Source organism: Charadrius vociferus, unplaced genomic scaffold (assembly GCF_000708025.1).
Source record: "Charadrius vociferus isolate BGI_N301 unplaced genomic scaffold, ASM70802v2 scaffold1064, whole genome shotgun sequence".
NCBI lineage: Eukaryota > Metazoa > Chordata > Aves > Charadriiformes > Charadriidae > Charadrius > Charadrius vociferus.
The window spans coordinates 962582-973551 of NW_009648143.1; the positions used below are offsets into that span (position 1 = coordinate 962582).

General features: G+C 42.5%; 1 protein-coding gene across 1 annotated transcript in view; it reads right to left on the bottom strand.

Annotated features, from left to right (window-relative positions):
• Positions 1–10862: 10862 nt before the first annotated feature.
• The window catches only part of FBXO48 (F-box protein 48), a gene marked incomplete at its 5' end in the record, with an annotated part of 1727 nt that continues 1619 nt past the window's right edge, over positions 10863–10970 (bottom strand). Inside the window, one exon of the mRNA XM_009883929.1 lies at positions 10863–10970. This exon is cut by the window's right edge and continues 9 nt beyond it. Within this exon, the coding sequence (XP_009882231.1) occupies positions 10863–10970 (108 nt within the window).

Here is a 10970-nt window from a genome sequence, read left to right on the forward strand (position 1 = left end):
CTGAAGGTCTTTTGCCTTAGTATTGCTTATCCAGCCTTGCAGGGGCAGCAGGCTGGTAAACACTGCATCGTCACGTCTGTTTCAGACATCCAGAGAAAATCAGCTTCTGGCAGGCGTTTCCTGTACCTCACGCATGCTGACAGGATTGCCGAAGCCTGGTCTGTCATTCTGAGGAAGGAAGATTTATGGCAAAAAGATACCCTGTTTGCTCAGCCTGCTTTCTTGATAATGGCTTTGTGGTTGCTGCTTGTTTTTGCTGTCAGAGCTCACTAACCCAAAAATATCCTATTGCACAGGAAAATAGAAAAAAAAAAAACCCAACCCAAAAACCCACACAACCAAACAACAGAAATTTGCCAAGCTTAGCAAGGAGGGATGCAACTGCCAATTTTTAATAAAACAGAAAAGTTTTACCAGTCTTCAACCGTGTCATTTTTCTCTGCGCCCAGGCAAGGGTACAGCTGCCCCCCTGTGACCGGTATTTTTCCTGGTAGGTGATGCTAGTCAGTGTATTTGTGGAAAAGCTCTGATGTTTGTACCAGACGATATCAATAGGGTCTCTAACCTCACAGGTCGTTCTTTTCAAAGGTAGATCACAAGGGTTTGTAGGTGTCTCTGCTTCTTGGCGGAAAGGGGAAGATTGGCAGTCTATGTCTGATGTCACCTTACCTACATTTCCTGCTGTAAGTGCTTTCATTTGCCTGAGACTGGTACTGGGAGTGACTCTAAACTGTTCTTCCTTTTAGTCAGGTTCTCACGCATTTCTGGACATCAATAATTAGCTCTACATTCCAGGGTGAATGTGCCCTAGTCCATTTTCAGTCAAGGCCTGACAAGAAAAACAAGACATTTTACAGTCCTTTCTCTCTGATAAGCTCTTCACAAGGGATGAATTGGAGACCAGGGTTACTATGGGGCTAGTTTTCAAAGTTTCCTAACTCATGGCAGTGCTTTTGCAAATCAAAGTAGGTACCTGAATGCCACCAGCAGTCTGACCTTGGGGACTGTGCATGAAATTATGACAACTGCCACAACCCTTTCACTGATCAGGAAAGGCTCAAAGGAGAGAGCTATTGGAGTTGAGACGAGGTGATGAGGACTGCTGTAGTAGATGACTGTGTATGAGGGAAAAAAAAGGTTTGTTTGACATCACTACAATTTCTAGAGATACTAATTAGATCTTGTCCAAGAGAATTCGGTATTAAAAAGCAACTGCAAGTCTGTCATAAATTAAGAGGCCAGCCTGCTTACTCAGAAGGCATGGAAGGGAAGAGGCATGTATCCTGCACACGAGAAGAGAGAGCAGGCCTGGTACAAGGAACTAGGAATTGAAAGAGGAAAAACAGAAGAGCAGACCTTCATGTGCCATGCTTCCTCCATCTGTTTTCACCTTCTAACTATGTAAATCACACTTCTTCTACACACTCAGCAATTACTACATCAACATCAGTTCCTTTTTTACTTCTAAAATGAATTAGTCCTTTTTATAGACTAAAGGACAGCAAAATAAACCACTGTGGGTAAGGACTATATTTGTAATTTCCAATTACTGTAACGCTTGTATGATACAGTCTACTATGAAGATCATCGTAGGTTCGCATTTGGCTTGCCGCATCTTACACTGAGCAGTTTTCTCCTCCCCTGGAATGCTGACTGCGTGCTTATTACAGTCAGGTTTTCAGGAACATTTATTAACCATGCATCCATAAAAACACCCGTGTAGGCACGAAGCTCCTTTTCCCATGGTTTAAAAGAACAGGACAAAGCAAACCACACACAGAGGAAAAATAACATCCGTGAGGACTGCAACAGCCCTACAAGCTTTCAGCCACGGGTGTTACTTCTTATAAGCCAATAAACACCGCATATAGAGGTAGTTATATCTTAATATGTTTCTAGCAGTGGCTTCCAAGAGCTGTTTACTTTTCCTACACTGCAGCTTTCTTCTGAAGGGCAAGGCTGGTATTATTTCATTGCTAAATGCAGTTATTTTGGTGCTGTTCTTTGCAGTGGGCTGCCTTTGCTTCTTATTTGAAAGAATAGTTAACAGAAAGTGTTATAGGTCTACTGAAAGTGTGTTTTTAGTAATAGAGCACTTTATTGAGGAATCTTTAACCAAAGTTAAAGAAGAAAATAAAAAAAAAAACTAGTTAAGGGCTCTGAGGTATACTCTAGTATGTACTGTAAAATCTCTTTATAGACAAAGGTTTTATTGGCATTTGTTAGTGCACTGTTGCAGATAATACTTCAATGCAGTAATATTGCTTCTGTGTTTGTCTTAGATTTCACTTTATTAAAAATATTAAATATCAATGATTTCCTTTTTTTTTTTTTACCCCCTAATTTGTTCTCAAATATTTAGAAGGTATTTTAAGTTTAAACAAGTTGCTTCACAGGGCTCTGGGTAAGCACTTTTTATTGTTTGTAATGTGTCTTCATTGTTCTAAGTTCAGGTTTGGATAGTGCCAAAACTATGAATCCTGAAAACTTCCCTTAGATAACCTTTGTGGCGAGGGCCAGAAATGTTTTAGTAGGGTGGGGACTTTTTGAGGGGACTTTTTTTGGGTTGGTTTTTTCATTGGTTTTTTTTTTTCTGTTTGTACATTTAAAACTGTACGAGGCTATAGTAGGAACTTTAAAAAGCAAAACGAGTAGATAAGAGTCCTCTGCCGGTTGTTGGTAGTCGATATTTCTGTGGGCGCTTTTAGTTCATGTTTTGAAAAGTACACGTTTTCACTTGTGTACTGTGGTCGTCCTGTTAATATATCGAGGTTTGATTGTGCTCAGTGTGAACTTCTGTGTGCAACAGAAGACTTGAAGTTGGGCTTCAAATTTCTGCCTCCCATTTGGGTTTCCTGCAGGCTAACAGGAAAGAATGTATATGCTCTCGTCTTCTCTTCTCACCAGCCACCTTTTGGAGGAGCTTTGGGGTTTGATAGCTTTGGCAGCCTAAGAAAATTGCATGTGCTGTGCAATAAATAGTGCTAAGTTCATTAGCCTATCTACTTGAATATATTTACTTTAAGTAAATATATTATGTTGACTTTGTCCGAACGTAAATAGAAGTGGAACGTATATGCTTTTACACATTAATAATACGCCACAACATGCAAGAGGTTCTTTTTGAAAGCTAGGATAAAATAAAATGTAAGGCTCTTTGCGCAGCCTCTGGTTTGAAGGATTGCTTCCAGATTATACAATTAAGTAATTGCATAGTTATATTATTTAGCCTGTAAGCTGAGTGGTTCTTGATGTATAAAGCATCCGATGTTTGCCCTTTAACATCAGGACGCAGGATGAAAATCTCAGTCCTGCTTCTTATGACCACTGTTGACAGTGTGTAGTGTTTCTCTTGCTTTCTAACCTTTTCTCTGCTACCCAGCAGTGTGGTTCCTATCGTATCTATCTCATATCTTTCTGTGTTACTTGTGTGACACTGAGGAGCAAAAAACCAAGTTAAAAAGCAGAGGGTGGAGGCAGGATCAGCGTCCTGACCGGCGGAGCACTGGTGCCTTTCCAGATGACTTTTGCCTGCCAGCTGCTCAAGGGAACCACATAGCAGTGTGGAGCCTTTGCAGTGCTCCCACCGGGCTTCAGCAGTCGCTGGATTGGAGCCTAAAAGAGGAGGGTGGCTTTTGCCAGCTCTGTGGAAGTAGCTTCAGTATTCTAATGAGATGTAGTCCCGCTCGATCTGCAAAATGCATGTGACAGGGAGCCACCGTCTGTACCGGTGAGTTGTTTTTGTTGTGTGGGATGATGATATAATTGAAGTATGAATCTGTTGCATGAAGAGTAATTTGAATATGGTTACTTCATCACGTTTTGAAGGTATTTTAGCAACTGCTTCACCTCTTATAATAGCAGATTGGTGATCTGCAAGCCGAGCAAACAAAAAACACCCTTGAAAATTCTCTGACTGAAAACAAGGTTCTTCTTTTGTTGTTACTCGTGAGACTTGTTGAAATAGAGCTTCTCTTTTGGCTTCAAAATGAGGTGTTTTTTTTTTTAATGGATTAGAACATAGGACTTCCTGCTTTGCATTTAGAACCAAACCTGTGGCTTTCCACACTTTGTTTCTGGTTCTTGTTGATTGCTTAATTTTTTTTACCTTTCAGTTTGGTTGAAGGGAGAGTAAAACTGTGTATGAAAGCTGAGGAAAATGCCACTTTTCATGCCTCATTGGACTTCCATTGTAAGTGTAACAGAGTGTAGGAAAACTCTTTACCTTCCCTGCATCGACTCTGCCTTTTTTTGAGGTGGCAACACGTTTCCCTGTCTTTTTCCATCCCAATAAAAGATGACTGAGTGAGGAAAGAAATCAAAGGCATACGCTGATGAAACCGATGGATTTTTGCTTCCAGACACTGAAAGGGTGGGAAATTGTGTTAATATTTTTTTAAAACTTCCCCTCAGTATGTCTTTCAGCAAAATCTTGAATATTAATAAACCAGAGTGATCAAGGGAGAGGAGGAACAACTGGGGATCGACTAGTTTAATGTAAAAAAGGAAACAACCTAAAAAATCCAAACTAGACACCCCAATCTTCCCCTGTCCTCAAACCCAGATATTAGAAGGACATTGAGAACTTTCTTCTCAGAGTATTGCTATTAGCCCCTTTATCAAATGCACAAGAACAACATACTGCAGACTGACAGAATATCAATTATATAAATCAATGTGTAATCAGTCTTTTAATATACCTGCTTCCACATCATAAGGAAAAGTCTGAAAAGCACTAAAGTATATCAAAAGAAAAACAAGAAACACTTTTTTGTCCTTCAGTGATTCTGCTATGTGTGTGTGTAGGTGTCCTGCTTTTGAAGGCTTAAGTTGCTGTGTGATTCCTTTGTGTGTGATGGTGAAAGTACAGTAACAAAATCAACACACATGTGTGAGATATTTTTGAATAATAGGAAGAGTTGTTTGTAGCAGATTTTCAATGCTCCTGTGTGGTTTTCTGGTTAATAAAAGGAAATATTTCATCATTCTGGTACCTAAGTGGTAAAATAAGGTCGGGTGGGGTTTTTTTAACTTAATAGTTTTACTTAAAGGAAGGCTTTTTTTCCCAAGTTACATCTTTGATTTCCCCTTTCTCCTCTTCCCCCCACCCCACCTCCTCCTTCTTAAAGCTGTTTTGACCTATACTTCCTAATCTGTGAAGAGAGCTTGTGGCTCTGCTTTTTAGGCACCATAGAGTGGAACTCAGACACATAAACATAAATGCCTAGTGGCGTTTCCGATGTGCTACAACATACCACGTGGTCTTTAGTCACCGCTCCGAAACAGCAAATCTTTCCACTAATCTCCTTATATGCTGTGTATAGATGCTTGGTTACTTCATGGGTATCAAGTGCCATTATCGTCTCCCTATTTAACCATTTGCAGAGCCCCCGGCAGTATTATCTCTAAATACATGTGGTGATAAGAGTTGCGCATTAGAGCAGTATAATTTAGTGATAAAATTGTCTACAGACTAGTGATCTTCCAGAATAAAGGTGCATTAGAAAAGCTGATTAGTTTGGTTAGGCACACTAGATGAAACTTGAGGCGCACTTCTGTGGCTATACTGTCAAATGGCTATATGCTGTATCTAGCGAAACCTAGGTGTTACGATTTCCTAGCTAAACTTGTATGGTTCTCTTGTTCTTTAGTGTTGTGATGGAAAAATAGTGGAAGCCCTTCAAAAATATTCCCTCGATTGAACAGATGAAAGAAGTTCTTACGGGGTATTGTCATACTTCATTTATTGGCTGTAAGACACTGCTCCTGCAAAAAAATATTTTGCCTTTCTCAACTTTTCTTCTTTCTCCTGTTAGGATTAAAGGCTTAAGGTGGCTGGTTTGTTTGTTTGAAGTTTTGCCTCTGTTCCTAACTTGCTCAACCTGTACCTTGAATTCAGCCTGCACGTTGAATCCTTCAGTAGGGAGCTGAGAGTATCTTGTGGTCTTTTGTAACTGGTGTTCCGAGATCCCCGGGATGTTTAAAAACCGTATTTAGTGTACAGCTAATATGTTATCTCATGGGTAACGATGTCCCGTGGCATCTTGAGAAGCCTTTGTGTGGAGCTTCCAGTGTCTGGCGCCTCAGCAACAGAACAGGCTGTGCAGTTGACACCCCCATATTGGCAAGCAGCAGCTCCTTTGCCTGTTAAGATTTCTAAGGACCGTGCATGTGCCGTTATAACAATATTTTTAAATGTGAATCAAGAATCTAACGTTGTACCTGATTTGCATGCTCTTGCAGGCTGTTTTTTCCCTCCTTGCTCTGTAAATCCACGGTGGCTGGACATGGGTGGCAGAGTTGGACGGGACAGTTCTGAGGAGTTAGAGGGGGCTGCAGAGGTGCACAGAATTTTCCTCTTGGGTTTCGTCTTGGTAGGTCCCCGGGACCTCTCAGTTTGCTGTCCATCACCCTTCTCCATCTCCTCTTCCTCCCCATGGTTATAGCTTGGGTTTTTTTGGCTTACCAGAATAGTAGAAGTGGGTCTAGCCCTTAGCAATGAGGCGTGAAAAAAACCCAACAAAGCACACCAGCAACCCCCAATTCTTAGCGGTGTTGTGCTGATCAGAAGCTGCTGCTGACTCGCAGCGTTAAACGCAGCAGGTGATTTCTTCCATGGTTTTGGGGACAGACTTTTCTGAACAAGCAATGTACCGAAAAACAACTGCAAAGTGTCGGGATGCTCTCAGGAATCTGATATGCCTCTACCCAAGTTTATTGGGTGAGAAAACAACACTACCACCCCTCAAATCTTCCTATCTGTATGCTGTTATTACCCTTCTGTCAGATCTGGTGGGCTGAAGTAGCTGATCCCAATCCTGAGCCCAACTGTTCTGTCTTCAGTTGGAATAACTCTGTCACTTGGGACCTTCCAGACATGAACCGGTAGTGCCTGCCTATCGGGAGAAATATTTCTCTTGGAAAAAAAAAAAAAAAAAAAAAATCACTTTGAGTGGTCTCATGAAGAAAAGTCCCCTGTGATTAAACATCTCGTGCTTTCTTTTTCATTTAGCCTGGCTCATAACGGCGATGGGCGGAAGCCACATCCTGCACTGTGATGAAACCAAGCCACGCTGTCAGCTCCTCCCTTCAGAAACGGAGCGCTGCAATACTGAGTAGCCGCAAGGGAAGGTTCTATACACTGCAGGCAGTTTTGGAAGTGAAGAAATAAAACACTGACCTCGGGGGAACTCAGGTTGAGCTTCAGTGTCAGGCGTTTTGATGTCCAGCTGTGTACAGCAGCTGGGGATGTCTTGTGCAGCAGGGATACTTTTTTTTTTCCCCTCATCTCAGAAGCCTGGCTGGTTTGAGCCCATGTTGCGCAGTTGGGGCGGAGGACATGCGGTTTGCTCTGCACAGCACAAGCTCCTCTGAAGAGGCCTCTGCCTTAGGCAAGCTGGGCGGGTGGGAAGGTGGAAGGCAGGCTGTGTGGCTAACGGGGTGCCTGGGCCATGGCCGCCTCGGGAACCTTTCTGCAGCTAACACCTTCCGAGTAGGAGGGTAGAAGTGGCGTGCGAATGCAGCGGGTAGGTTGGTGGGGTTTGCTAAACTAGGACTTTCCACTTCCTCAAAAACTTACCGGTAAGAGAGCTGGGCGCTGAAGCGGAAAAAGAGTTTCACCAGCCACCTAGGTGTGAGGGTAGCTGGCACCTATCCTGGGGTGGTAGGTGGGTTTTACTTGGACTTAGCTGCTGAGGATGCTCTCTGGGGAAGGGTACCTACTCGTTAGTGCTGATTTAGGCAACAGTACGGTCTTCCTGTTGCCGGCGTTTCAGTGGTTTTTGCTTGCAGGTAGGAGGGGAAAGAGATGAGCCCAAACCAGCTGGTGTAGGAAGTGCCACTGTTTGGAGCGACGGACGCTGCTCTCTTCCCTTTAAAGAAGGGAAGAGAGCACATGCAGCCTGCAGCGCAGCTGAGAGGCTGAGTAGGTGGTGCAGGGGCAGAGAGCGGGGGAACAGAAGACCAGAATTGATGTAATAAAATCTCCAGGGGGAATTAAAACCCTTAAAGGAGGGGCTCAGAGTGGGGAGGGGAAGCAAGATTTGTTTTCATGAGAACTTGTACTTAAATACTTGTTTTTTCTCTTCCAGTAAAGATTTTCATGAGAAACTTCCAGCATCACTACTCCAGATTTAAAGATCCAGGCCTTGTCTAAAGTCACAGCTGAGTGTTTAGCTCCTGGTGTGTTTCAAGAGGCACAGCCACCTCATCTGGACAGAGGTAGAGGCGTGACAGACACTGGCGATGCTTCTGCTCCTACAAAAGTGGGGAAAAGCTACAGCTAAGTGGACAGTGAAACAGCTCTGTGTCAGGATTCATACCAGAATAATTGTTCTATTTAAAAATTGTATCCTGAGAGAAATATATGAGAACTGACAGCTGAGGGCCAGGAAAGGAGCAGAAAGATGGGATAAATGTCTGGGAGTTACAGAGACTGGAGGTGACAGGAGGTGGCTGGGCAAGGAGAAGGGTGAGGGACCAGATCCGTTATTGTGCACTTTTCCTGTCTTATGATTAATAAATTAGGCACTCCCGAGTTGATGAGAATGTGTACTGCTAGTATTATTTTCTTCGTTATTAATTTGTATGCACTTTTTTGACTTCTAGCGCTCTTAAAGTCAGGGTAAAAGATAGTGTGAGCAGGGAGCGAGGCAGCACTTTCGGTGGAAAAACTGTTGTGCTTGGGTGTGGGGTTTTGGTGGTGTTTTTCTTTTTAATTTGAGCTAACTAGATATAATCTTAGAGCAGAATCGCTCTTAATAAAGGAAGCAGTGTTTGCGATTCATTGAGCTTTGTGCTACACCCACTATACTTAGCAACACTCTTTACTCTGAGTTACGCTTCAGCCGTGTTTGGCAGCCGGGTGAGAGCAGAAGCTTCAGTGAATTTTGAGTACTGCATCCATTTTGGCTAATGTAGTAGTCGTCCCACAGGAACAGCGTCATCTCTTTGGGCAGAAAAGGGAGATGTTATGCATCTTTATAAAACCTGGTGCAATAGAGTCCTGATCCTGGTAGTAACACTTACCTATAAGGAATAAATTGCAAAAGATGTATAAGAAACATTATCCAGTCATTGCATTATGTCACACAACGTTGTTGATGAGAAAGCTGTCCTAATTAGATACGCTATTCATGATTTAGAAAAGGTACTCGTGCTTATAACCTGAAAACCTGTTCTAATGGGGAAAGTGTATGAGGCTGAGGAAAGTGAATCAGTTTTAAAGAAACCTGTTGAATGCTCCAAACTAGAAAAGGGATCAGGTAACATACTGTTCTTGGAAGCATTTTAGAACTTCCAGTTTCACCTGGCTATTGTTTCTTCCTTGGCCTGTAGATACGGGGACCTACAACAAACAATCTGTGAGCCCGGACGCTTGCAATAAAGGGGAGTAAAAAATACTAGGTATTTTCACAGTGGTTAAATAATTGTGAGAAAATAAAAATGCCTAAGTTGGAAGGAAGTTTAAGCTAATGGATTGTTTAACCACCAGCACCATCGAACAAAAAACCGCCACTGGATCTCAGCCCGAAGGATCACGGTGCGTATTTTCAGAGCAAAGCTGCTCTACTGCTCCATCTGGTGTTACTGGCCCCCCCCAGTTAGAGGGCTGGACTTCATTTAAGTAAACTCGCCACGTAACAGGAGCCTGATCTAGTGCCATTGAACCTCATGTTTATGACAGGGAACTTCTGTCCTTGTGTTACCAGAAGGTCCTCTGCCAAAGTCCGCAGTAGTTGATTTGAAATCATTTCATATTAGCTAAGTTTCATTAGCGTGGCAGAGGTCTTCCAATAGAAAATGGGTCCCACATCGGTGACTGAATTTTGTAGGAATACCTCAAGCAACAGGGACCTTCTCGGTGTTTTCCCACTTACTCTTTAGTGCAAAGTAGGTAGGGAAAAGGTGGTATTCAAACAGAATTGTAATAAATTGATTTTCTGTCCATTTTTATGTTGAGCAATATGACAGGCATCTCCCCTTTGACTAACAGCAGTTTGTAAAGTCAGTGCCAAAAATCGGTGCTGGTAAAGCAGGCTCTGTGCGATGGGAGATCATCATGTAAGAAAAAACTAAGTTTCTGGATGTATTTTAGCCTCACTACAAAAATAAATAAAGTTGCATTTTCTTGTGTGGTTATCAGTTATTTTGTTTAAGGTAGTAAATTGGGCTCTACTCCTCGTCACGCAAATGACTTAAATGCATCGCTAACGGCAGAGAGGCTGCTTCAGCCCTGCCTGGTGCCTGGATCTGTGAGTCCTAATCCGGAAATCCCACAGCCAGGCAGCGGGAATGCAGCGCTGCCGAGCGCTAACACCTCTGTGGGTGCAGCTTCAGAGAAGATCCTGGTGAGGACTCTCTCCCTTGAGATGGGCAGTGGGGATGTTCAGCCGATCCTCAGGCAGCTGCCTCCTCCTCTTCTTTTCTTCCCCATGTCTGGATTTGTCCCTTTTCCCAGTGTTCCTTTGTGGGCTGTCATGTTGTGCTGCTGATATGACACACTTCAAGTCAAACACACTTCAAGACAAACACACTTTTTTTTTTGTGTCTTAAAAGTAATGTCTTCCAAAATAGAAAGTGCAAATTGAAAGTACAATCGACATCTTTTTGACAATACAGCAGAACATTAAATTTACAAATATAAAATTACAAATTAATACTTAGTCTTATTTAGAATTTTACAGAAAATTAATCAGATAAAGTGCAAATAAATACAAAAAGATAGACATGACTTTTTTTGAAAAGCTTTCGTCGTATGTTTGCAAACACAACTGATTTTGAACGGCAAAATATTTACAGTTTGGCAGTCTTGTGAGTTGTTGATAGAAGGTTCTTGAGGTGCAAGAACCAGCAGTGGTTTCTCATCTCTCAAGTTCTGCTTCCAGGATTTCTCCCCACGTGTCGACGTCCATCGGATACATGCTTTTCTCTGGCAAGCTGTTTTGTGAAGGGACGTTGCTGTATTTCCC